Genomic DNA, 27,811 nt, shown 5'->3' on the forward strand with positions numbered 1-27,811 from the left:
TCCCTGGAGAAAATGGCTGCTTTGCAGGGTAGAACTGGGGCTGATCTGTTTTCCCATCTCTTAGCTCCTCCCCTCACAGAATTCCTTAAAGCATGAAGTGCATCTCCAAGGATTTTTTGCAGGGGGAGGGAGGGGAGGGTTCCTGTCAGCTTGACTTCCACAGAACTTGTCCCATATCCAGTCTCCTTCCAATCAAGTTTATGACTCACCATAATGGCCTCGGCATGCTGATTGGTGCTCATGGGCAGACCACAGAGTGTCTTTACAGTGATCTCTTAAAGAACCTTGCAGTAGAAGCAGACGCTCTTCATTTGGTTCTGGAAGCAGCAAGAGTCAGGCGTAGTTGGGGAGGAATGGTTCTGTCCTTGACCTGCAATAAGCTGGCGCCCTTGAGTTTATCCATCATGTCAAGGGCAATAAGCTAGCATCCCCCAGGTCATATCCTGCTACATCTCAGACTGCAGAACCAAGAAAGTGATTTAGTTATTTGACTTTATACCTCACGTTTGTTGCCAAGGGCAGAGCCCACAAGTGGCTTCCATCCTTCTCTTCACCTTCATTTTATCCTCACAGTCAGCACTCCGTTGAGCCGTGAGGTCGATCGGGATGAGAGGGTGCGACTGGCCTAAGTTCACCTAGCAAGCTTCCATGACAGTGTGGGAATCTGAACCTGGCTAGACCATGAATCCCCAACCTTTTTGAGCCTGTGGGCAGCTTTGAAAATCCAACACTGGATGGTGGGCGCAATCACAAAATGGCCACCAGGGAAGGTAGAGCCAAAGCTGAAGGGACGACATTGTAGAGGCAGCTGAGGGCAGCCAATCAGATTTCAATCTAAAGCCCTACTGGGTGGGAGACCACCTGGCTCCACCCACATTCTAAAAAAAGTGTCAGCAGGCACCACAGTGCCCCTGGGCACCATGCTGGGAACCTCTACCCTATTCCAACCTTCTCACTGCTACACCATGCTGAACATGGAGCCAAAGGGGTGCTCTGTTGTTCCATTTGGCAAACCCCTCCAGAGGAAAGGGCTCTGTCAGAGAAGCCCCTTTGCAGAGGCACATTAACCTGTCTTCCAAAGGCAGGAGGCTGGACAGCAGGAGCATTCTCTTCAGGATCAAAAGCTGAAAAGAAAAGAAAAGAAAAGAAAAGAAAAGAAAAGAAAAGAAAAGAAAAGAAAAGAAAGGGCCACTGAGAATGTGGTAAGAGAAAATACCAGCCTGTTTTATAAACCTCCCTGCCCTTCCTCCCAGGAGATTTTGGCATTCTACTTCTCCTCTTCCTTTTAGTCACACAACCACACTGTGAGGTGGGTTACACAGAGAGTGAGAGTATGTGGGACTGACTCCCAGTCACCAGAGAGCTTCCATGGCAGAGTGGGGATTTGAACCCGGGTCTCCTGGATCCTAGTCTGATGTTCTAGCCTAAGGGTGGCCAAACTGTGGCTTGAGAGCCATATGTGGCTCTTTCACACATATCATGTGGCTCTTGAAGCCCCCACTGTGCCATCAGCCGAATTGGAGAAGGCATTACTTTCTTTAAATAAATTCTTCCAAGCTAGCCAGCGGCTTGGGAATGAGCATATGAACATATGAAGCTGCCTTATACTGAATCAGACCCTTGGTCCATCAAAGTCAGTATTGTCTACTCAGACTGGCAGCGGCTCTCCAAAGTCTCAAGCTGAGGTTTTTCACACCTATTTGCCTGGACCCTTTTTTGGAGATGCCAGGGATTGAACCTGGGACCTTCTGCTTACCAAGCAGATGCTCTACCACTGAGCCACCGTCCCTCCCTCATTTCAACTTAAAATTTGCTTTCTTTCCACCTCTCCCTTCCTCATCTTCCTTTCCTTTCCTTCCTCATCTTCCTTCCCTTCCCTTCCCTCCCCTCCCTTCCTCCTTCCCTTCCCTTCCTTTCCTCCTTCCTTCCTTCCTTCCTTCCTTCCTTCCTTCCTTCCTTCCTTCCTTCCTTCCTTCCTTCCCTACTCTCTCTCTCTCTTCCTCCTTCCCCTCCCTCCCTCTTTTCCATCTGGCGTTTCTCCAACATCTGACGTTCATGTCTTACAGCTCTCAAACATCTGACATTTATTCTATGTGGCTCTTACATTAAGCAAGTTTGGCCACCCCTGTTCTAGCCATCATGGCATACTGGCTTTCAGCGGGGCCTCTCAATGAGGGGAGATGGTAAGTACCAGAGCGCAACCGTGCTGCCCATTCAAATAATCCGCCTGTCCTTCCATCCCCACCAGCCTCCATCTCCTCACAAGCAGGGTGCACTTTCTGCCCCCCAAAGTGGCCCAGGATGTTTCTCATTTGCAGAAACCTCTTTCCAGCCTTGTCAACACTTTTGACTCCTTCCCTGGCGTCAGTCTCCAAGCAGTCAAAGGCTGGGTGCACTTTGTTCTTCACGAAGCGCCCCTTGAGGTTTTTCACAGGTCGGAGCCTAGAACAGGAAGCAGGAAAGCAAGAGATGGGATAATCCTTCCCAGGGGTCATTTCATAGAAAAAGAGGTGCCGGAGCTCATTAGCACAACTCATTTGCATATGCCACACACCCCTGACATCCCCAGAAGGAGTACTAAATTATATCAGCTCAGCATCTACCTTAAAATGCTTCTTGAATTACAATTGTCATAATAAAACCTTACTACCATCATACATTTTAAATGACTATCTCCTATGTGGCCATCGTGGCATGATGAAGATTTCCATCAGTCTGCTTTATATTTGTGGGTTATTTTCCCTCTTTTTTGTAGGGAAAAATATTAGGAGTTTGTCGAATCTTAAGATTTCAGCAGAATTCTCAGGGGGTGGGTGGGGTGAACAATGGAGTCCAGAAGCAAGTATTTGTGGGGGAGGGAGAGAAAGAAAGAGCACTATAAAATGTAGAGGTTCTGAAGCTCTGCTCTTGTGAGCTTCAGCCCAAAATGAGGCCTGCCCCCTCCTAATATGTGCTTGAGCCTGCCCCCCGCAAAGCCCTGCAGAGATTCAGTATCCTGAGAAAAGGGGTATCTCAGGGTTGGTTGCTAGTTCTTGTTCAGGACACACCTGGCTATTCTTTTGGGCAGAGAGGGTACCTGGGGAGGTAGGGTTGCCAATCCCCCGTTGGGAGCAGGGGATCCCCTGGTATGGAGGCCCTCCCCCACTTCAGGGTTATCACAAAGCAGGAGAGGGGGTTGATGTCTGCTGGGCAGACTACTATACCTTAAGGAAACCGATCCCCATAGGGTATAATGGAGAATTAATCTGTGGGTAACTGGGGGTCTGAGGGGCTGTTTTTTTTGAGGTAGAGACACCAATTTTTCAGCATAGCATATGACACCTCTCCTCACAAAGCCCTCCAAGTTTAAAACAGGTTGGACCAGGGGGTCCTATTCTGTGATGCCCCAAAGAAGGTGCTCCCATCCTCCATTATTTCCAGTGAAGGGAAGAAATTTAAAAGAAGTGTGGTCCCTTTAAATGTGATGACCAGAACTCCTTTTGGAGTTCATTCTTGCTTGCCACAGCCTTGCTCCTGGCTCTACCCCCAAAGTCCCCAGGTAATGCCTGAGTCGGACCTGGCAACCTTATGGGGAGGGCAGAGTTTGGGGAGAGGAGGAACCAAGAAGATATGACGACCAGCATCCCCTCTAAGCTGAGCTGATGTGAGCTAGCTCACAGTGTTTTAGCCTCACACAGTGTTGTCTTAGCTCACAAAAATGGCCCCAGAGCAAACTAATTTATGCAGTAGCTCACAGCTTTAACTCTAGTAGCTCACAAAGTACAATTTCTGCTCACAAGACTCCACAACTTAGAAGGAGCATTGATTATGACATACTACAGTTCTGCACTAGACCTTTAATCCTGGTTCAGCCCTATCCCCAAACTGATTTTCTACACTAGAATCACAGAATCTTCTTTTAGTGAGTCTCTTAATGAGATTTCTAATTTGTTTAAAGCTGCTGATAAGTCTGCTGTTGTTATTGGAAATTTCTTGTCTATGGGACAACCAGTCGCCGTTCTGTCAGTTGTTTTGTCAGTTACCTCAGTAACTGTCAAGGTAGAGGCAGATGAATCCTGACTGGAAATAGGCTTCAAGTAAAAGTCTGCCTTGTTTGTTTTGGCCACAATTTGTTCAGTCTTTGACCAGCTATCTTTCCCCATTAAAATCGCTAGAATCACAGAACTGGCCTCTATGATTCCATGATGCAAGTGTAGAATGTCAGTTAGGGGACAGGGCTGAGCAGCCATTTTCTCCAGGGGAACTGATGCAGGCCGTTGATGGAAGAGAAGGACTAGACCAGGGGTGGCCAAACTGCAACTCAGGAGCCACAGGTGGTTCTTTCACACATATTGTGTGGCTCTCAAGGTTCCCACTGCCCCGCTGGCCAGCTTGGAGAAGGCATTTGTCTATTTAAATCACTTCTCCTAGCCAGTGGCTGGGAGAATGGCTTGGATTCAAAGTTGTTTTCTTTCCACCTCTCCGTCCCCCATATATCGCCTTCTCCCTTCCATCCATCCATCCATCCATCCATCCATCCATCCATCCATCCATCCATCCATCCATCCATCCATCCCTCCCTCCCTCCCTCCCTCCCTCCCTCCCTCCATCCATCCATCCATCCATCCATCCATCCATCCATCCATCCATCCATCCATCCTTACAGCTCTCAAACATCAGACATTCATGTCTTGTGGCTCTCAAACATCTGGCATTTATTCTATGTGGCTCTTACGTTAAGCAAGTTTGGCCACCCCTGGACTTCAAGCTGTCTCTTAGCCTCATCCTCCAGAGCGAGAGAGGAGAAGGCGGAAAAATTGGATTTATACCCTGCCCTCCACGTCGAGTCTCAGAGCAGCTTGCAATCTCCTTTATCTTCTTCCCCCACAACAGACACCCTGTGAGGTGGGCGGGGCTGAGAGCTCTCCCAGAAGCTGTGCTTTCAAGGCCAACTCTGTGAGAGCTCTGGCTGACCAAAGGCCATTCCAGCAGCTGCAAGTGGAGGAGGCGGGGGGAATCAGACACAGTTCTCCCAGATAGTTCTTCCTCTTTACTCTTCTGCCTCTATTCCCTTTGACGTGTCCGGAGGGTTTAATGACTTAGAGTCCAGCCTCCAAAGCAGCCATTTTCTCCAGGGGAACTGATGCTGGTCATCTGGAGATCAACTGTCACGGAAGGAGATCTTTAGGTACCACCTGGAGGCTGGCAATTCTACCGGAATCTAGGAATTCCAAAAATCTCCAGAAATTTTACCAACCTGGAGTTGGCAACTCTGGTCAACCCATCCCATCAGAGTCCCCTAGCAAGGGAAGAAACCCCTTCCCCTAACATTATGGACAAGGATAGAGCCAAAATGCCTTTAGAGCTCTTACTTACATCTCCAAATCTGTGTCTTGCACAAGCACAGGCCACCACAGTAACTGGTTTGAGCTCTCTTCTTTTGGCTATAGCTTCTGGAGGAAGATCTTGATACATTTCGATCTCTCCCCCTCCCCCAAATGTAAAGTATCCTTTCTGTCTTGCCAGCTCTAAGATTTTTTTCCCTTAAATCTATATCCATAAGAGTGATGGTGATATCACTGGATTCCCACAGTCTCTGCTTATTTAGAGCTCCGATCCTATATGCTTTAGTCACCATTGGGACAATATCCCTTTCCAAGTCCTTTTTTGAGACTTGCAATTGTGATAGAAATAGAGGGAGATCTGTGTTCTCTTCTGATCGCTCCCCAAATCCTCTCAGTTTGAGGTTATTTTGACAAAGAGAATTGTCCAGATTTAGTAACCTATCTTGCATTTTTTTCAAGCCTCTCCTCCCCCAGTTTTAATCATTGGAGGCTGTCCTGAAGGGCTAGCCCGATGTTTAGTGCTTGGTCTGCTGTCTTTTTAGCATCTGAGATTGACTTTTTCATTGTGTATAACTGGTCATATCTTGGTTTAAACATTGAAGCCGTATCTTTTTTTAGTGAGTCTCTTAATGAGATTTCTAATTCGTTTAAGGCTGCTGATAAGTCTGCTGTTGTTATTGGAAATTTTTTGTCTCTGGGAGAACCAGTCGCCGTTCTGTCAGTTATCTCAGTAACTGTTGAGGTAGAGGCAGATGAATCCTGACTGGAAATAGGCTTCAAGTAAGACCCTACCTTGTTTGTTTCAGCCGCAATTTGTTCAGTCTTCAACCAGCTATCTTTCCCCATTAATGCTGATGATTTTTTTTTGTTTTTGTCAGTTGTTTTGTCAGTTACCTCAGTAACTGTTGAGGTAGAGGCAGATGAATCCTGACTGGAAACAGGCTTCAAGTAAGAGTCTACCTTGTTTGTTTGGGCCACAATTTGTTCAATCTTTAACCAGCTATCTTTCCCCATTAATGTTGATGATTTTAGACTCACGGGAGTATAGTAGGAATCTGAGATGTCAGAGGAAGGGACAGAGCACTATTCCTAAGCAGCCATTCCGTCAAACGCCGCCATGGAACTCCTTTCGTCATGTATTTGAGAACAAGATGGGAGAGAGCTGCCAAACCGCCTGGAAGCCGGCTTTCTTAAAATTTCTACCATTGCACATCTGTAAGACATCAGCTTAGGCCAATAGCATATCTGGAAATTATGGAGAATTATAAAGAACTATGGGAATGCCGCCTACCTCTTACACTATGTATCAGTGGAAATAGCACCAAAGTTGTTAATTTTATGTACTATGGTTTTACTATTGTCGAATAGGTTTATATTGATATTGTTTTATGTTAGATTGTTCAGTTTTCACGATGCCACCTTTGGCTTGTTAGCTGCTCTGAGCCCACTTGCAGGGAGAGTGGGATATAAATAGAAAATAAATAAATAAATAGCTCTTGGAATAATTCTGAAAGGAAAGAAGGCAGAGAAAAAGGAGCAACCGAAGACAAAGCCAGTCTTTATCGTATTGGCCCAGGCACTTCACCATCTAGGTTTGCTAGGTCCCCCCACCCAGGGCCTCCAGCTGGGAATAGGGGGGAAGTAGGGTTGCTAGATCCAGGATAGAAAACTCCTGAAGATTTGGGGATGGAACTGAGAGAGGATAGGGACCTAACTGGGATATAAAATCAGGGTTGCCAGGTCTCTCCGGGCAATAACTGTGGATAGGGGGGACTTACTAGGCAAAAGAGGAAGACCTAGACCATGTTGCCACTGTTGCAGCAGGGGAAGTGACATCATCACGCTGTGGTTAAGGGCAGGGTATGAATCGATGGTCTTCTTTGTCTTCTTCTTCTTTAGTTTTTGTACAACATTGTTTACATTGTGTGCGGGGGGGGCATGTTTTCTTCTCTCCCCCCCCCAGTTCATTGTCAGCTTTAGAACAACACTGATGTGTCTGCTGGCACATCGTTCTCTGCAACAATTCAGAGGATCTTCAAGGCAAGACTTTGTGGCATAAAGCATAACATCTCTCTGCTCCGAAATTTACAAAATTTATGGGATCTCAAACCCTCTCTGAAACGCTTGTGCCCAGAGACTTGGCAAAGAGATGGTTTTTGTTTATCTTTTGAGGAGAAACTGTTTGACACCTGCCACAGCCTAGTCCTGTCCTGAATTCATGTCATCTGGTGGAGGATTCGCTAGTATAGTAAGCCAGTAATATGTATTCTGTTGTAGCAGGATGCACCAAAGGCTAAATGCAGCAAAGCTTCTCTTAGTTCTGAGCATGCTAGCCAGTTAACAGAGTTAAACAGAGCTCCTTGTCAGTTCTTTAAGGAACTCCATTCTAGATAGTAAAGCTGAGAGATAGAATAGGATCTAACTGCCTAGGATGATGCAGATGCAAAGCGCATCCCTGCACCCACGGTGCCAAAGATGGAGAGCAAACGTGCTCCTTCTTTGTGTGTGTGCAAGACAGAAGTGTGAACAGAAGGAAGGAAGCAATTCCTTGAGAGTTATCAGTCTTAAAGGGACAGAAGCAGAAAGTGTAAACAGGAAGAAAACTCACCGTTTGCCCGTCTGTATGCCTGACTCTCTTGTAACCTCCCTCTGGAGTCTGAAGCTGAGACAGTGTTTGGTCCTTCTCTTCCAGCAATGTCAGTCTCAGCAGGCAAATTGTTCCCCAAAACCGTGAAACTTGATGTTTCTCTTTCTTAACCAGTTTTCAAGTAAGAAAATGTTTTCAGTAGCCCATTTTTCATGCATTTGAAGCTGTTTCATTCCATCTTTGTTAGCTAAACCGGTATGCAGAGCCAAACTGGCCATAGCTGCCACTTCCTACAGAGTGGTTAGGAGAGAGTCTAATTGGTCCAAAAGAGGTTTCAGTATAGTGTTAATATTGTCCAAAATATCACTTTTAAACAATTTCAGATTTGTCTTGAAAGTCCGAAATGGTCAGTAAGTCAGTTGGGAAGGAGGCATCTTCAGAGCCGGTTGCCATCTTGGAAACGGAGTTTGGCACAGCCAAGGATTTAGCAGTTAGAGTTCCACACTCAAGAAAGTTCTTTAAAACATTTGAATCTCACAGAGGTCTGGGAGGAGCAGAGCAGAGCAGCTCTGATAGCTGAGACAGCTGGAGAAATTGCTGAGAATTTCTGAGTTTTGAAGGACTACATTCTAAGGTTTGTGGGGCTGCCTAAAATTCTAAGGTGTGATAGCTGGGGAACTGCTCTTTGTTTGGTTGACTGCTCTTTGTTTGGTTGACTGCCTTAAGGGTGAAAGAGATTGAGAGTGATTGCTGCTGATTGAGAGTGATTGCTGAGGAGTGCCCTGCTCCACCTCTTTGCATTTTAAGCTGCGCCTTGCCAAAGGCGCGAGCCTTTGGCGCGAGCCGAAGGGCGAGAGCTAAAGGGCTCTTGGCCTGTGGCTCTTTGCCTAGGGGCTCTCTAAGGAGCAGGAACCCAGATCCCTGGCTTCCTTGTTCTCCAAATAAGGTAAGTTCCCAATAAGGTAAGTTTAGGTAAGTTGACCCGCCAGAAGGGGAGCCACTTAAACAGCATTTAAAGAGGACTGTATATTTTAATATATATATATATATACAATGAAGATAGAATGCCAGCAGGGGGTTGGGGGCTTTCCAGTGTTTTGCACTGAGTGTCACATGTATGACTATCTGCCCAAAGGACAGAAGTCTTGGGTGTGTGCTCGATGCAAGGAGCTCCTGGTCCTCAGGGAACGAGTTCGTACCCTTGAGGCCGAGGTGACTGCCCTGGAGAAGCAGAGACGGTCAGTTAGGCACTTGGGGAAGACTCTCGGGGGCGTATTAGATGAGCCCCGCTCTGAACGTAGCAGCCCCGTTGCTGCCAGAGAGCGTGAGGGTCGAGAGGGAACAGGGCACCGTGCTGAGGATAAGGGGAATGCGCCCTCAGAAGGGACCTCTTCTTCGGTCGGTGAGCGGGAATCCTTTCGCGCCAAGGAACCATCCCTGAGCAGGGGGAGAGGGGGGGTATTGGTAGTTGGTGATTCGATCATTAGGCAAGTAGACAGCCGGGTGGCGAAACCGCGTACTGACCGTATGGTGACTTGCCTGCCTGGTGCGAAGGTAGCGGACATTACGCGTGTAGTAGATAGACTGATAGACAGTGCTGGGGAGGAGCCTGTGGTCGTGGTGCATGTTGGCACCAACGATGTGGGGAAATGCAGTCGTGAGGTCCTGGAGGAAAAATTTAGGCTGCTAGGCGGGAGACTTAAGGCCAGGACCTCCAAGGTAGCCTTCTCGGAAGTGCTACCTGTTCCACGTGCAGGGCAGGAGAGACAGGCACAAATTAGAAGTCTCAATGTGTGGATGAGACGATGGTGTAAGGAGGAAGGGTTTAAGTTTGTTAGGCACTGGGATGCTTTCTGGAACAAGCGGGAGCTGTACAAAAGAGACGGTCTCCACTTGTCCCCGGATGGAACCAGGCTGCTGGCGCTTAAAATCAAAAAGGTGGCAGAGCAGTTTTTAAACTAAATCTTGGGGGAAAGCCGACAGGAGATGAAATGTCTCTGGTTCGGGAGGACTCGTCTCAAAGAGATGAAGGGTTAGCTGCTATTTTTCTACCGGGTAACGGACCGGAGTTGTCCACTGTGAAGGTGACAAACAATATGGACTGTCTGCCAGTGTCTCGAGGCGGCAGGAGGAAGGTGGCGGGCCTAGCTCGCCTGGGAAATTATAGATGTTTGTATGCAAATGCTAGAAGTGTTCAAAGTAAAATTGGTGAATTGGAATGTTTAGTGCTGGGAGAAAACATAGACATTGTGGGAATTTCAGAAACTTGGTGGAATGAGGAGAATCAGTGGGACACGGTGATTCCTGGATATAAGCTATATCGGAAGGATAGGGAGGGAAGGGTTGGAGGTGGGGTGGCTCTGTATGTCAGAGAGGATATACGGTCCAGTAAGGCTGAGATCAGAGAATTAGATTCACTTTTAGAAATGCTTTGGGTTGAAATAGAGGGCCCAAAAGGAAATTTAACTATGGGAGTTTGTTATCGCCCACCAAATCAAAAGAGAGAGGACGATTATAATATGATGGAAGGCTTAAAGATAGCGGCTAAACGTAAAAACTGTGTTGTAATAGGTGATTTTAACTACCCGCAGATTGATTGGGTCAATATGTGTTCTGGTCGAGAGAAAGAGATTGAGTTTCTTGATGCTCTCAATGACTGTGCTATGGAGCAGATGGTCTCAGAACCTACCAGGGGTGGGGCGATCCTGGATTTGGTCCTAAGTAATGCCCAAGACTTGGTGAGAGATGTAAAAGTGATTGCGCCGCTTGGGAGCAGTGACCATAATGTTATTGATTTCACCGTTTGTATAAATAGGGAGTTGTCCAAAAAGACCACCACAACCACGTTTAACTTTAAAAGGGGTAAATACACTGAGATGAGGAGGCATGTGAGGAAGAAACTGAAAGGAAAGGTACATACGGTCAAAACCCTTGAGAAAGCTTGGACGCTATTTAAAACTATAATCCTAGAAGCTCAGATAAAATACATACCACAAGTTAGGAAAGGCACAAACAGGCATAAGAAAAGGCCTGCGTGGTTAACAAACAAAGTAATGGAAGCTGTAAAAGGTAAGAAGGACTCCTTTAAGCGGTGGAAAACCAGTCCAAGTGAGATTAGTAAAAGGGAACACAGGCTGTGGCAAATCAAATGCAAGACTGTGATCAGGCAGGCAAAAAGGGACTATGAGGAGCATATTGCAAAAAACATAAAGACCAACAATAAAACTTTCTTCAAATATATTAGAAGTAGGAAACCAGCCAGGGAGGCAGTGGGGCCCTTGGATGACCATGGGGTAAAAGGATTACTGAAGGAGGATAGGGAAATGGCTGAAAAGCTAAATGAATTTTTTGCCTCCGTCTTCACTGTAGAAGACGAGAACTTTTTGCCCGCCCCAGAACCACTAATTTTGGAAGGGGTGTTGAAAGACCTGAGTCAGATTGAGGTGACAAATGAGGAGGTCCTACAACTGATAGACAAATTAAAAACTAATAAGTCACCGGGTCCGGATGGCATACATCCGAGAGTTCTGAAGGAACTCAAAGTTGAACTTGTGGATCTTCTAACAAAAATCTGTAATCTTTCATTGAAATCTGCCTCCATTCCTGAGGACTGGAAGGTAGCAAATGTCACCCCCATCTTTAAAAAAGGTTCCAGAGGAGATCCGGGAAACTACAGGCCAGTCAGTCTGACTTCAATACCGGGAAAGTTGGTAGAAACCATTATCAAGGACAGAATGAGTAGGCACATTGATGAACACGGGTTATTGAGGAAGACTCAGCATGGGTTCTGCAAGGGAAGATCTTGCCTCACTAACCTGTTGCATTTCTTTGAGGAGGTGAACAAACATGTGGACAAAGGAGACCCGATAGATGTTGTTTACCTTGACTTCCAGAAAGCTTTTGATAAAGTTCCTCATCAAAGGCTCCTTAGAAAGCTTGAGAATCATGGAGTAAAAGGACAGGTCCTCTTGTGGATCAAAAACTGGCTGAGTAATAGGAAGCAGAGAGTGAGTATAAATGGGCAGTCTTCGCAGTGGAGGACGGTAAGCAGTGGGGTGCCGCAGGGCTCGGTACTGGGTCCCATGCTTTTTAACTTGTTCATAAATGATTTAGAGTTCGGAGTGAGCAGTGAAGTGGCCAAGTTTGCGGATGACACTAAATTGTTCAGGGTGGTGAGAACCAGAGAGGATTGTGAGGAACTCCAAAGGGATCTGTTGAGGCTGGGTGAGTGGGCGTCAACGTGGCAGATGCGGTTCAATGTGGCCAAGTGCAAAGTAATGCACATTGGGGCTAAGAATCCCAGCTACAAATACAAGTTGATGGGGTGTGAACTGGCAGAGACTGATCAAGAGAGAGATCTTGGGGTCATGATAGATAACTCACTGAAAGTGTCAAGACAGTGTGCGTTTGCAATAAAAAAGGCCAATGCCATGCTGGGAATTATTAGGAAGGGAATTGAAAACAAATCAGCCAGTATCATAATGCCCCTGTATAAATCGATGGTGCGGTCTCATTTGGAGTACTGTGTGCAGTTCTGGTCGCCGCACCTCAAAAAGGATATTATAGCTTTAGAGAAGGTGCAGAGAAGGGCAACTAGAATGATTAAAGGGCTGGAGCACTTTCCCTATGAAGAAAGGTTGAAACGCTTGGGACTCTTTAGCTTGGAGAAACGTCGACTGCGGGGTGACATGATAGAGGTTTACAAGATAATGCATGGAATGGAGAAAGTAGAGAAAGAAGTACTTTTCTCCCTTTCTCACAATACAAGAACTCGTGGGCATTCGATGAAATTGCTGAGCAGACAGGTTAAGACGGATAAAAGGAAGTACTTCTTCACCCAAAGGGTGATTAACATGTGGAATTCACTGCCACAGGAGGTGGTGGCGGCCACAAGTATAGCCACCTTCAAGAGGGGTTTAGATAAAAATATGGAGCACAGGTCCATCAGTGGCTATTAGCCACAGTGTATGGAGCACAGGTCCATCAGTGGCTATTAGCCACAGTGTATGTGTGTATATAACATTTTTTGCCACTGTGTGACACAGAGTGTTGGACTTGATGGGCCGTTGGCCTGATCCAACATGGCTTCTCTTATGTTCTTATGTTCTTAATTAGTGGAAACTGACCCATGATGATTGCCGTTCATCTTGCCCATAATCTAAGGATCGAAAAAGATGATTAGCCTGTGTTAGAATGGGAAAACAGGATGGTCAGGAAGGGAGCAGAGCTACTAAGCGTCTTCCTCCATGCGAGCCGATGCCACGCCGCCCCTTTCCAACCTAATTTTGATCAATTTATGTAAAAAATCCCTCCCACTTTTCTTGAAATTCAGATTCTGGTCTGTTGTGCAAGTAAGATGTTAGCTTTGCCGTTGTCATCTATTGGGTTAGAAAGAGGGTAATTTCGAATGGTACTACGGGCTGGTGCTCAAGTGAGCGTTTGTATTTACTCACTTCCATTTCTATCCCTGCCATTCCTCCCCAGTGGGACCCCGAAGCAGCTTATATTGTTCTCCTTCAGTTTTAGTCTCACAACAACTCTAGGAGGTAGGTTAGCCTGTGAGTGTGTCATTGGCCCAAGGTCATGAAGCGAGCTTCTGTGAATTGTGGGGATTCGAACCCGAGTCCTCCATATTCTAGTCTGACAGTTTAACACAGTAATATGGGGAAGGGCTCGTTTGCATATTATTCCACACCCCTGACCCCAAGCCAGCCAGAACTGTGCTCCTGTTCAAAAAAAGCCCTGGAGCTGCCTTTATGAAGAGACAGATTGGAATTACTGTGCTTGACTAAAACCATACCCCCCTCACTGCCACCCACTGAGTTGTGGGTCAGATAGAGTCCCTGATTGCTGCCCCCAACCTGTGCTGGATTAACAATTAGGCCAAGTAGGCACTGGCCTATGGGCCCCCACACCTTTAGGGGCCCCGGGCCAGCTCACCCCCACAGCTTCCCCCCTGCTTGCAGCCCTCCCAGCCTGCACACGCAGCCAGCAACTGAGCCGCTCTTTGCCTGACTTGCCTGGTGTGGCTGCTGCCTCTCTCTGCCTCTCTCCCGCAGCTTTGTCAAAGGAGCTTTTGAGAAGGTGCCTGCAGGCTGCAGAGGAGGCTGTGGGCGGTGCTCTGACCAGGACCGGTGCTAGGGTTTTTGGTGCCCTAGGCAAGCCGCCCACTAGCACACACACACCCAAATTTAAAAATTGTACAGAATTAAAAATCCTATAGAATTATAGGAGAAATGAAGAAATTTGAAACTATTTACGTTTTTAATTTACAGTTTTTTATTTTAAATTTTAATATTTTTTTTAAACGTGAGATTACTACTTGATCCTTTTAGCTGGAGGTGCCAGGGACAAGACCTTGTGCGTGTGAGAAAGATGCTCTACCACTGAGCTTTGTCTCTCACCCTATAGCTCTGTTAAAGTAGCGTAGGAAGGATGAGTGCCAGCATACAACTTCAACAGGAGCCAGTTTTTAGAGACTGTAATTGGCTCTTCTGCAGCTTTTACAATTGGTTAATTTATCCCTGCCAGACTCCAAGGAGTGCACTGCAAAGGCACTGTCCATTGGGGAAGGCAGGCTTCAAGGAGCACACATGCTGCATGTGGGGAGAGGAGGCACTTGGCGGCACCCGCTAGGTCAGGTGGCGCCCTACTCCCATGCACCAGCCATGGCTCTGACTCTGAGGTCCTGAGATTTTGACTGCCTAGCGGCCTCCACAGGGTTTAATCCAGCACTGCCCCCAACAATTACTTGCTCATGTTGGGTTGCTACTTGTATCCTCAAAGGGAAAGAGAAGAGCTAAATGTAATGCAAACATACTTTACAGCTGAACAAAGTAGGAGTCAAGTTGCACCTTTAAGAGCAACAAAGTTTTATTCAGAACGTACAGCTTTACAGCTGACATGGGGTGCCAAACCCAAAGATCTATTAGTGAGTGTGATCTCCCTTTGCTGTGCTCTACCCCAAACTTGCTGGTTTGGAACAATCTTTTGGAATGATTTTAGCCTTTGAACCCTGTATGGATGGGAAGATGTACATTTTTTTCAGTTATAATCCAGACTGGCTCCATTTTCCTTGCATAACGTACAATGGCCACCATCCCCCCCCCCAATATACACCCCAAGAGTGTGCGTGTGTGTGTGGGGGGGAGTTTTTTATAAATCAGGAATCGCTCGATCACTCTAGTGTTATATCAGTCTATTGCCATAATCCGCTAGTCCCTAGCCTAACTGAAGATAATCTCTAGCCCTTTTTGCTGTCACTGTATTGTTGATTGGGTTTGATTGGTGAGCAGTACTCAATAGAAATATAATGTAGTCCAACCTAACCAAGGAGAAATCCTTTTTTCCAGGATCCAGGACAAGCAGATGGAAATGGTGAGCAATGCCAGCGCTCTTCCTGCCTTGGGCATCCCAAGCAAGACTAGATGTATCTCAGCTGTTTCAATAAGGCACCAGGTTGAAGAATCTCATCCCAGATACCCTGCAAGTATATCTGACAGAGTGACATTCTCCACAAGAACTTACCTTGCTGCAATCAGCCCTCACTCTAGCATCCTGATTTTAAAAAAAGCATCCAGATCAGGATAGGATGGATTCTCACAAAGGTGAAGGGAGTTGAGAATTTGCTGGCCAGAAGAAAGAAGTGTGAGATCGTGTGGTTGAGGAAGGAGAGTTCACCGAGCTGAATCCTGGTGCCCACAAAAAGGATGAGAATCTGCAAAGCCCTCTAACTTGAACCAAAGGTTTTGGTGACCAAACTTGGGTTGCCAATCTCCAGGTGGAGCCTGGTGATCTCCTGGAATGATAACTGACCTCCAGTCCACAAAGACTAGTTCCCCAGGAGAAAATGGCTGCTTTGGAGGATAGAACTGGGGCTAATCTGTTTTCCCTTCTCTCAGCTCCTACCCTCACAGAATTCCTTAAAGCATGAATCACATCTCCAAGAATTTTGGGGGAGCGTGGTGGTGGGGGTCCTGTCAGCTTGACTTCCTCAGAACTTGTTCCAAATCCAGTCCCCTTCCAATCAGGTTTATGGCTCACCATAACGGCCTTAACATGTTGATTGGTGATCGTGGGCAGATCATGCAGCGTGTCAATGGCGAGCTCCTCAAGAATCATGAAGTACATGCAGATGTTCTCCATTGGGTTCTGGAAGCAGGAAGAGTCAGGCTTAGTTGGGGAGGAATGGTTCTGCCCCTGGCCTGCAATAAGCCGGTGCCCTTGAATTTATCAATCATGTCAAGGGCAATCAGCTAACATTCCCCCAGTCCCCTTCTAGAAAGGGTGTTGACTCAGCATAATGGCCTTGGCGTGCTGATCGGTGGTCATGGGCAGATCACACAGTGTCTGATCTCTTGAAGAACCTTGCAGTAGAAGCAGATGTTCTCCATTTGGTTCTGGAAGCTGCAAGAGTCAGGCTTAGTTGGGGAGGAATGGTTCTGTCCCTGGCCTGCAATAAGCCGGCACCCTTGAATTTATCCATCATGTCAAGGGCAATCAGCTAGCATCCCCCAAGACATATCCTGCTTCATCTCAGACTGAAGAACCAGGAAGATTATTTAGTTATTTGATTTTATACCTTATTTTTGTTGTCAAGGGGAGAGCCCACAAATGGCTTCCATCCTTCTCTTCACCTTCATTTTATCCTCACAGCCAGCACTCCATGAGGTTGATCAGGATAAGAGGGTGTGACTGGCTAAAGTTCACCTAGCGATCTTCCATGGCAGCATGGGAATTTGAACCTGGGGCTCCCAGATCATAGACTACAGATCCCCAACCTTTTTGAGCCTGTGGGCACATTTGAAAATCCAACACGGGATGGTGGATGCAATCACAAGATGGCCACCAGGGGAGGCAAAGCCAACCATGACCACAGAGGAAGTCGAAGCTGAGGGGATGACACTGTAGAGGCAGCTGAGGGCAGCCAATCAGATTTCAATCTAAAGATCTGCTGGGCAGGAGACCACCTGGCAACATCAACTTTCTTTTAAAAAGTGTCAGCAGGCAGCACAGTGCCCCTGGGCACCATACTGGGGCCTCTACCCTAGTCCAAGATTCTCACTGCTGTTGAACATGGGAGCCCAGGGGGTGCTCTGGTGTCCCATTGGGCAAACCCCTCCAAAGGAAAGGGTCCTGTCAGAGGCACGTTTATCGCTCTTGCAAATGCAGAAGGCTGGACAGCATCCTCTTCACATTCGAAAGCTGAAAGGAAAAGAAAGGGCCACTGAGAATGTGGTGAGAGAAAATACCAGCCTGTTTTATAACCTCCCCACCCTTCTTCTCAGGAGATTATGGCATTCTACTCCTCCTCTTCCATTTTTAGCCACACAACCACACTGTGAGGTAGGTTACACAGTCACCAGAGAGCTTCCATGGCAGAATGGGGATTCAATCCTGGGTCTCCCAGATCCTAGTCTGATGTTCTAGCCCAAAGGTGGCCAAACTGTGGCTTGTAAGTACCAGAGCGCAGCCGTGCTGCCCTTTCGAATCATCTGCCCGTCCCTCCATCCCCACCAGCCTCCATCTCACTGGCGGGGTACACTTTGTGCTTCCTGAAGTGGCCCAGGAGGTTTCTCATATGCGAAAACCTCTTTTCTGCCTTCTCCACACTTCTTACTCCTTCCCTGGCGGCAGTCTCCAAGCCGTCAAAGGCCGGGTGCACTTTGTTCTTCACAAAACGCCCCTTGAGGTTTTTCACAAGTTGGAGCCTAGAACGGGAAGCAGGAAAGCAAGAGATGGGATACCCCTTCCCAGGGGTCATTTCATAGAAAAAGAGGTGCCGCCTCTCATTAGCACAACTCGTTAGCATTACTCATTCACATATGCCACACACCCCTGACATCAGTGGAAAGTGTACCAAATTATATCAGCTCAGCATCTACCTTAAAATACTTCTTGAATTATAATTGTCATCATAAAACCCTACTCCGGTCATACTTTTTAGATGAATTTCTCCTATATTAGGAGTTTGGCAATATTAGGAAGTTTGTCAGATCTTAAGAGCTAAGCAAAATTCTCACAGTGGGGTTGACCAATGGTGTCCAGAGGGTGGGGGGGAGAAAGAGCACAATAAAATTTAGAGGTCCTGGAGCTCCGCTCCTATGAGCTCCTACCCAAAATGAGGCTTGCCCCCTCCTAATTTATGTGCTTGAGCCTGCCCCTCCAAAGGCTCTGCAGAGATTCGGTATCCTGGAAAAAAGATGTATCCTAGGGTTCGTTGCCAGTTCTGGTTCAGAACACACTTGGAGATTGGGGGGCAGGGTTGCCAATCCCCAGTTGGGGGCAGGGGACCCCCTGGTTTGGAAGGCCTCCCCCCACTTCAGGGTTATCACAAAGGAGGAGGGGCTAGATGTCTGCTGGGCACTCCACTATAAACTATGGAGACCGATCCCCATAGGGTATAATGGAGAATCAATCTGTGGGTAACTGGGGCTCTGGGGGGCTTTTTGAAGTAGAGGCACCAAATTTTTAGCATAGCATATGGCACCCCTCCTCAAAAAGCCCTCCAAGTTTAAAAAAGATTGGACCAGGAGGTCCAATTCTGTGAGGCCCCAAAGAAGGTGCCATCATCCTCCATTATTTCCAATGGATATAGAGCATTTAAAAGAAATGTGGTCCATTTAAATGTGATGACCAGAACTCCCTTGGGAGTTCAATCATATTTGTCATAACCATGCTCCTGGCTACATCCCCGAAAGTCTCCTGGCTCCACCCTCAAAATCCCCAGATAATTCCTGAGTCGGACCCGGCAACCCTATGGGGAGGGCAGAGTTTGGGAAGAGCAGGAACCCCATAAGGACATGCAGTCCAGTCTCCAAAGCAGCCATTTTCTCAATGGGAACTGTTTCTAGTTGTTGATGGAAGAGAAGGACTAGACCAGGAGTCACCAAACTGTGGCTCAGGAGCCACATGTGGTTCATTCACACATATTGTGTAGTTCTCAAAGTCCCCACCACTCCATTGGCTGGCTTGGAGAAGGCATTTGTCTATTTAATTCACTTCTCCAAGCCAAGCCCACAAATTAAAGCTGTTTTATTTCCACCTCTCCCTTCCCCCATCTATTGCCTTTCTTCCTTCCATCCATCCTTGTGGCTCTCAAACATCTGGCATTTATTCTATGTGGCTTTTATGTTAAGCGAGTTTGGCCACCTCTGGACTAGACACTGATTCTTAACCTCAGCCTCTAGAGGGGCTTACAGAAGAAGATTTTGGAAGATTTGTATCCTGCCCTTCACTGTGAATCTCAGAGTCTCAGAGCAGCTCACAATATCTCCTTTACCTTCCTCCCCCACAACAGACACCCTGTAAGATAGGTGGGGCTGAGAGAGCTCTCACAGAAGCTGCTCTTTCAAGGACAATTTTGAGAGAGCTATGGCTGACCCTATGGCTGTTCTCTGGATGGTCAGATGCTGAAGCTGAAGCTCAAATACTTTGGCCACCAAATGAGAAGGGAGCACTCACTGGAGAAGACTCTGATACTGGGAAAGACAGAAGGCAAAAGATGAGATGGCCGGACAGCATTACTGGCAGGCCTCGGATTCAGTGGGAGCTCAGAGGAGCACAGCTCCTGAACCTTTCTGAGAGTTCCTCCTCCTCCTCCTGAGAGTTCCATCTCGTCCATTGACTAATAGGTGCAGCTGCATAACAATCCCTGGATGAGCTCCACCACCTATTTTTCTACACAATGACCCCTGATTTACTGATTTAACTCACAGGAATTTGAGCTGACTTCAGAGGATGCTGGAAGGCAGGAGGGCCTGGCTTGACTTGGTCCATGGGGTCGCAAAGAGTCGGACTCGACTGTGCGACTGAACAACAATAAAAGCCCACCTCAGCTCTTGTAAAGCAGGAGCAGAACGGGTGGAGTTGATTTGCCTTGCAGGGTTCCCCTTATTCCTCCCCCATTCAACTGAGTGCCTCGTCCGTGTGTGTAAATCTGAATGGCGTGAGCCAGGTTAACAACCCCATTTTGGTAACCCCTTCATGCCCTAGGGCTTGGTTGAGCTTCCCAGCAGAGCTATGCCAGCCTGTGGGCTACTTACTTACCCCAAGTATAGCTTTTCCGGCTACCCAACAGAGAGATGCTCTGCTTTGTGCCACGATCCTCTGAATTGCTCCAAAGAACAATGTGCCAGCAGACACCTCAGTGTTGTTCTAAAGCTGACAATTAATTGGGAGTGAGGGGAGGAGAGAAAACATGCACCTGCACACAATGTAAACAATGTTCTACGAGAATTAAATTGTGTTTTAAAGAACGTTAATATTCCAATTTGTTGCCCGAGGGCAGGGGTGGCCAAACTGTGGCTCTTTCACACATATTTTGTGGCTCTCAAAGCCCCCACCACCCCATTGGCTGGCTTGGAGATCTCTCTCTTTAAATCACTTCTCCAAGCCAGCTGGTGTCATGGGTGCTGGGGGCCCTGCAGAAGAAGCCGAGCCTGCAGAAGAAACTGTGCCCCTGCCACCTGCACCAGTGCCCCTGCCTCCTGCTGGAGAAGATCCAAGCCCCCCTGCCTCGCCCTCTCGGGTGGCTCATGTGCATGACCGCCTCCGTCAGGACCTCAGGGATTGGAGGAGGGCGGCACGCTCACGAGCAAGACGCTCCCTGAGCCCTGAGTTTTGAAAGGATTCTGGCCCTTCTAGGAGTGAGGGTGCTTGAGTCTCAGCAGGATCCTGGCTGCCCTCTGAGTCAGCAATTAGCCCAAATGGGCAACAGACAGCAGAGGGCTATATAGCTGTGGGCTTTGGGAGGAGGCTTTGTGGAAGCAACTAGTCACTTACCTGATGTTCTAGCAGCCACTTTGGCTTCTGACGTCAGCTTCTGGACCCCCTGACTTTGGCTTCTGAACCTCTGACCTGCGATACCTGGATGGTGATTTGGTTTTGGCGCTTTGGACCCTCCTTGCTACCCAGCTACAGACCTTGGACTGACCCTGGACTTCGCCTGGCCTGGTCCCAGCCTGTGACAGCCGGGGACTTTTCAATCATAGGCATTTTCTGTCATGGAGATTGCAGAGCTGTAAACCAGTTTCTTTATCACGTGAAGTGTTGCCTCATCTTATGAGAAATATTGACATAGCTGATTTGAAACTTTGGGATTTTCTTTCAAGAAATAGTGACATTGTTGGTTGATTTAGAAATTGTGGAATCTGCTTAGAAGAAGGTTCCTCTTCGAAACATGGAAATTATCTAGGAAACATGTCAGCATTCAAAAGGAAAGATTCCAATTTGATATCAATGGACTTTCTGTAGTACCTAATGAGGATAGAGTCCTAAGTGTGATTAGTGGTCCTCTCTGCCGTGAAAACATTGTGAAGGCAACGTCACCCCAGAGTTGAAAATGACTGGTGCTTACACAGGGGACTACATTTAGCTTTTTTATTGTTCTGTGATGTATACATCATGGGAAGGACGAATCTTGTTTCTTTGTTTTTGAACAATTCATATGTTGAGTGAAACCCTGAACTTCTGTCTAATTTCATTGTGATTATACTATCTATGATAACTATAGATTTTGATTGTTTATTTAATTTGCTGTTGTAGTGCTGTTGAAACCACAGGGAATACTACCTCTAAGCTGTGGAGACGTGAGAAAAAAATTCTACTTTGTGAGCTACTGGCATTAAAGTTGTAAGCTACTGCATAAATTAGTTTGCTCTGGGGCCATTTTTCCTGAGCTAAGACATAAATTTATGAGTTGGAGGCTAAAAAAAACTGTGAGCTAGCTCACATAACTCAGCTTAGAGGGAACAGTGATCACAGGATATATGGTTGTTGTTAAGCTGTGATTCAGCCAAATAAGGGAGATTTCCTGAGCTAACACACCTGCTAGAAAGAAGCTCAGGATTATGGAACCTGAAGCTTCAAGATAGCTGCAAGGATGTGATATTTTCCACACAAAACTGAACAAATCGAATCCCTCAGAGAACAACAAACCACTGCCCCTTGTGCTACCTTAGCACATATATTTTCATTTTGTCATCTGAGAGGCAGAAAAAAGTAAATATTGAAAATTAGAAAATGCACATTTGGTAGTAAACAGAAAAGATATATTAGTTGGAGAAATACCCCCATACAGTCACAGTAAAACTAGCAGCATGTTTGGAAATAATCTTTTATAAGACTAAAAATGGAACTCTTTGATAATGTATGATCATTATACACATTGTAGATTATTAACTGTACATAAAATTAGTCACATGTAAACAATATATTTTTCTGAAATGTCTACAGTAAACATGTGAGTTATTCTCTCAAATCTTATATAAAAATATTTATCATACATATTCTGAGCAGCTAAAATCTTTCCTTACAAAGCTCTTTATTCATTCCAAAAGAGAAAAATTGCCCTAGATCAAAAACAGAAAAATCTTTGGAGTTTCCTCTCAATTTTTTTTTTTGTGGGGAGGAGATTATGAAATATCAAAATTAATATTATCTAATTTGGCTTCTTTTGCCCCACCAAAAATTCATCTGCAGCATAGTTAATATAGGGTCTTGACTTCCACCATGTTTGTAGGCTTGCCAGTCTCCTTATGGGAAATACCTGGAGATTGGGGGTGAAGCCTGCAGAAGTTAGGCTTTTGGAAGAGGAGGGACCCTAGCATGGTGCAGTGCCATAGAGTCCACCCTCCAAGATAGCTATTTGCTCCAGGGGAACTCTGGAGACTGGAGAACTGTTGTAAAAGCAGATCTCCAGATCCCACCTGGAAGTTGGTTACCCCAAGACTGCTCAGGTACAGGGCTTTTTTTGTAGAAAAAGCCCAGCAGGAGCTCATTTATATATTAGGCCACATACCCCTGACATCACCATTGTTTCACACAGAGCTTTTTCTGTGGAAAAAGCCCAGCGGGAACTCATTTGCATATTAGGCCACAGCCTCTGATGCCAAGCCAGCCGGAATTGCGTTCCTTTGGGTTCCTGCTATAAAAAAAAAGCCCTGCTCAGGTGTGATTCCTTTCTGCTTGAAAGGAACTTGAATTTTTAGGAGACAGTGAATACTTTATTCTGCCCAAAACCTTGGTGAGCTTCACCCAATCACACCCCAGAGCAGAAGACACCTTCACCTCTTCCTAAGGCAAAATCTCCTGCTGTTCTCTTCTCTTTAGAGTCAGTTTCTTTGCACCCAGAATACCCCCAGCTTCAGTCTCCAGTGACAGATTCCCAGACAGCAGAGACAGGAAAGGCCTCTCTCCGCCTGAGACATCAGAGAACTATCACCACTGAGAAACTGACAGTTATGGACTACTGGCCAGATTGTCTGGCTTGCAACAGTGGGTGGATAAGAGTGTCATGGGTGGGATGGCCCAATTGTGATAGGTGCGAGAGAGGACGTTCCAGGTGGGCATGATGACCCCGGCAGTGGGCAGGGTAGTGGATATCACGGTAGCCATGAGGACAGGGGGAGTGAGGAACAGCATGTAGCGACTGGTGACTGTGCCGTGGTTGGTGGATAACAGGGTGTCCCGGATGGCCAAGCTGCGGTGTGGAATGTTGGCCGCTGGGGTGACCTGCTGCTGGTTGACAGGTGAGGTAGTCCTCCGGGCAGCAACACTCCAGGAATTTCCGCCGAGCTCTTCGCTTCAGGTGGAGCTTCCGGGAGAGCTTGAGCGAGATGGCGGCCTGGTACTCGTGGGCCTTGAGCTTGGCGTAATAGTCAGAGAACTTGTTGTAGAGAATGGAGATGGGCATCCCATTGAGGATGATGCCAAAGGAGATGCATGCAAAGGCCACCATCCTTCCCAGCACTGTGTCTGGCACTGTGTCTCCATAGCCCACAGTGGAGAGGCTGACCTGAGAGGGGGGAAGAGGAGGACAAAATGAGGGCTCCATCTGCTTTCTTGTTTGGGCCTAAAGAATAAACCAGGAATCCTCAACTTTGTTAAGCTTGCAGCCATCACTGATGCACAGCGGTGGGCACAATCACAAAATGGCTGCCTCAGGAGGCGGAGCCAATCACAAAATGGCTGTCATGGGAGGCAGAGCAAACCACAAAATGTCAGGGAGAGGGGTTTTATATAACTCTAACAGCACCTCTTCAACATTTCAGGCAGAAGCTCTGTTTAACAGGATGCATTTTAATGTCCACAGCCAGCCAGAAGTCTTGCTGTGCAAATGCCCCACCTGTCGTTGCTCACTTTTTAAAAGCTTTTGGCAGGTGCCAGGAAAGGCCTTGGAGGGGGCCATGGTGCCCATAGGTATCACATTGGGTCCCCTAGAATACACCCTTCTGAATTAGTATTAAGAAGAGCCATACTAGATAAGACCAGGGTGGGCCTGTCTCATCCAGCCTCCTCTTTCCAATGGGTATCAACCAGATGTTGCCAGGAAAAACCACAAGCAAAGTTTGAAGCGAACAGCCATCCCCTGTCACTTGTAGCTCAGCAATTGGCAAAAAAAAAGAAAAAGAAAAAAGTAGTAGACTGCCTCTGAACATGCAGATTCCATTTAACCACCACGGCTAACCACAGGCTTCTCCACCTCTACCATGAATGTTGCTTATCCGTTCTTAGTAAGTACCTTAGCAGAACATGGTTGAATCAAGCCCATATGAGTGGAGCATCCTGATAGGCTAGTGACTAACCCAAAATCTCCAGAAGCTCCACTAGGACACCATCCTCTACCTGGGGTCAATACTCCCTCTAAGCTGTGGAGTCTTGTGAGCAAAAGCTCTGCTTTGTGAGCCATGTTCCCTCAAAGCTGTGGAGTTTTGTGAGCAAAAGTTCTGCTTTGTGAGCTACTGGCATTAAAGTTGTGAGCTACTGCATAAATGTGTTGGTTCTGGGGCCATTTTTCCTGAGCTAAGACAAAAATGTGTGAGCCGGGGGCTAAAAAACTGTGAGCTAGCTCACACTAACCCAGCTTAGAGGGAACACTGCCTGAGGTCCCTCACCCAATGTTAGTTCCTCCTAGCTGTGTCATGATTCACCCATGCCCCTTCCCACACATGCAAAGCATCAGATACACTCTAAAAGGGCTGGCTCTTCCCTCCCTCCATACCCAGACAGGGGATTCCTGCAACAATTTGTTTCCCTCCCCAAACCACATGGCACACATGGGGCCAATTGCATTCAGGACAGGCCTGAACTAGCTGATTTATTAAATCCATTTTCCAGCTTTTGTTGATAAGGAATCGGAAGTGGGGGGAAACCTCACAGCATTTTCCCCAGACATGCATTCCCCATATATCATATTGGCATATTACAAGCACAACTGTGAAGATGCGGAGCCCTTGGGGAGCATGTCATAGGCTTCCCAATCCCGAGGTCCCAGTGGGGGATCTCCTCGTTTGCAGGCTCCTTCCCACTCCCAGTCAGCTGGCCAGCAGGGGGAAGCCCTGCCCCAACAGCTACCATGTGCCTTTCCACTTTGGAAGGCTAGAAGAAGCTTGGAAACTGCTTGCTTTTTAGAAGGTGTGGGTGCCTTTAAATCTATATGTGCAAGGCTGAATGGAGGCAGGGCAAGCCAGTGGAGCGACATGGCTGCTCCCAGTGAACTGCTAGAAAGGAAGGGAAAGCAGCACAGCAAACAGAGGATTTGTTTTACCATTCCTTTCAGAAGTTGTTTGCTCAGTAAAATAGAGAGTAAAGAGTAAACTAGAACCCTTGGGTTTCCCTGTGTTAGTCTGAAGAACTTGGTTGAATATTCAGCAGATGGTTACATTCAACAACTCTGTGAGTAAATTGCCCCTGTAAGATCTCAGAAGTGTGGGATTGCAAACTGTTTATTTTGGCTGCTTTGTGTGTGTATGTGAGAGAGAGAGAGGCAGGTGGGGACAGTGCAGCTGCTTGGGGGATGAGGAAATGAGGACTGTATTCAGGGGAACTGCACTGCTGTATTTTTATTTATTTATTTATTTTAGGGAATGTGAAAGTCTCCTGGCTCCACCGCCAAAGTCCCCAGATATTTTCTGAGTTGAACTTGGCAACCCTATGCCAATAGATAACAGCCGTCGCCCAGAATGCCTTGGGTTCAATCTACAGAAACTTCCAGACAAAAAGTTCACCCGTTACAGATGTGGGACAAGACCTTTCTAAGACTTTGGAAAGGATGCTTCCAATTTGGGCTAAATAGACTAATGGTGGTGGAGAAAAAGACAAGAAGGAAAAGGAAAAGAAGAAGAAGTTGTTATACCCTACCCTTCAAAATTCACCCTGAGTCTCAGAGCAGTTTACAATCTCCTTCCCTTCCACGCCCTACAACAGACACTCTGTGAGGTAGGTGGAGCTGTGAGAGCTCTGACAGAAACTGCTCTTGAGAGAACAGCTCTGAGAGAACTGTGACCAACCCAAGGTCACCCAGCTGGTTCATGTGGAGGAGTGGGGAATCAAAGCCAGTTCTCCAGATAACCTCCACTCTTAACTACTACATTAAACTGGCTCTCACCACACTGACTCTCAATCTAACTTTGTATTTGGACACATATGGTTCATTTTGAGAGAAGTGGGTCAGAGATCCATTACCCAATGAAGGTAGGTGGGCCTAAGTTGAGTTCCTGGCAGCCCCTCCAGTTAAAGGATCTTGAGGGGGAAGTGTAGGGAAACGCCCTTCTCTGCTCAAGTGCCTGGAAAGCCGCTGTCAGTCACAGGACAAAATACAGGGATAGATCAGCCAATACTCTATAGAAAAAGGGAGGGGATAGTGACTTACTGCTGCCCACCACCAGGCATTGGGGATGCTGGTGAAGTCAGTGCCAGGGACGTCATGTTCCACTGAATGCATCAGGGCAGAGAATGTGAAGACGCCCATGGCGATGAAGAGGAGGAGGCAGCAGACTTGCTGGTAGCACTGCCGGACGGTGAAGCCAAAGGCCCGCAGGCCGGTGGAGTGGCGGGCCAGCTTGAGGATGCGGAAGATGCGCATCAACTTGATCAGCTTGAGGACTTTCCCCAGCTTGCCCATGCTGCGCATCTTGTGCAACTCCTCGTGGTAGTCCATGTCCCCCTCGCCCAGGTTCTCTAAGAACATCTGGATGTAGAAGGGCAGGATGGCCACCATGTCGATGGCACTGAACGCCGCCCGCAGGAACTGCTGGAGGGTGGAAGTCGAAATGATGCGCATGAGGTACTCCAAGGTGAAAAAGATGGCGCAGGTGGCCTCCAGGCGCTCCAAGCAGTTCTTGCTGGTCTTGTGCTGCATCTCCTCGACGGTGCTCAGCGTCATCCCGACAATGGAGATAAGGACGAAGAAGCTGGACATGACAGCAATGATCTTGGCAGGGATGGAGGAGTAGGGGTTCTCGATCAGGTTCCAGACGGCCCTGCGGAAATCGCCCATACATTTGCCGTCAAAGTGTTCTCCCTTTTTCACCGGCTCCGCCTCTGCTTCCAGCTCCCGTTGGACTTTGAGATATTCGTTCAGCTCGTCCTGTTTCTCCTCAAAGAGGATTCGGCAGCACTTCTGAGCGTATTTCATCTTGATGCCCCAGTACTCGATCTCGTCAACAAAGTTGGCCGGACAGAGCTCGTCCTTGATCCACAGCATTCCACTGCGGTAGAAGTGGAAGACGTGGTAGAACAGGAGTGGGTCACGGTCGAAGAAGTATTCGTTCTTCAGCACCGAATAGTCGTCGCAAAGTTCCAGCTTCTTTGTGAGGTCCTTGGAGAGGGCCAGCTGGCCGATCCTCGTTTTGGGGTACTTAGCAGCCATCTTACAGGAGATCTGGAAACATTTCCCCCCAACGTTGAGGTTGAGGACAAATTGGTTTCGCCGAGATGGGACATTGTTTCTGTCCTGCTTCCTATCATATATGTCGGTCATTGAACCCCATTTCTTCACCAGATTTTCCTGTGCGAAGGGGATGTACGCTTCTTCCTCCTTGGCGGTCTGGCAGCATTTGTGGCACTCCCCGATTTTCAAGTTGGCTGAGAGACTCAAGCGCCTCTTGAGTCTCATCAT

The 27,811-nt window shown here is 47.2% G+C and overlaps 1 protein-coding gene across 1 annotated transcript; it reads right to left on the bottom strand.

Annotated features, from left to right (window-relative positions):
• Positions 1-275: 275 nt before the first annotated feature.
• Positions 276-27,811, bottom strand: LOC132567408 (uncharacterized). Its single transcript, XM_060233082.1, has 9 exons — positions 26,564-27,811; positions 23,163-23,707; positions 17,428-17,621; positions 16,976-17,115; positions 15,820-16,062; positions 13,038-13,069; positions 2,192-2,442; positions 1,069-1,124; positions 276-317 (listed from the first exon to the last, which is right to left on the bottom strand). Exons 1-9 carry the CDS (start codon positions 27,809-27,811, stop codon positions 276-278), a joined length of 2,751 nt encoding a protein of 916 aa, XP_060089065.1.

The sequence above is a fragment of the Heteronotia binoei genome, chromosome 2 (assembly GCF_032191835.1).
Source record: "Heteronotia binoei isolate CCM8104 ecotype False Entrance Well chromosome 2, APGP_CSIRO_Hbin_v1, whole genome shotgun sequence".
In the NCBI taxonomy this organism is placed as follows: Eukaryota; Metazoa; Chordata; class Lepidosauria; order Squamata; family Gekkonidae; genus Heteronotia; species Heteronotia binoei.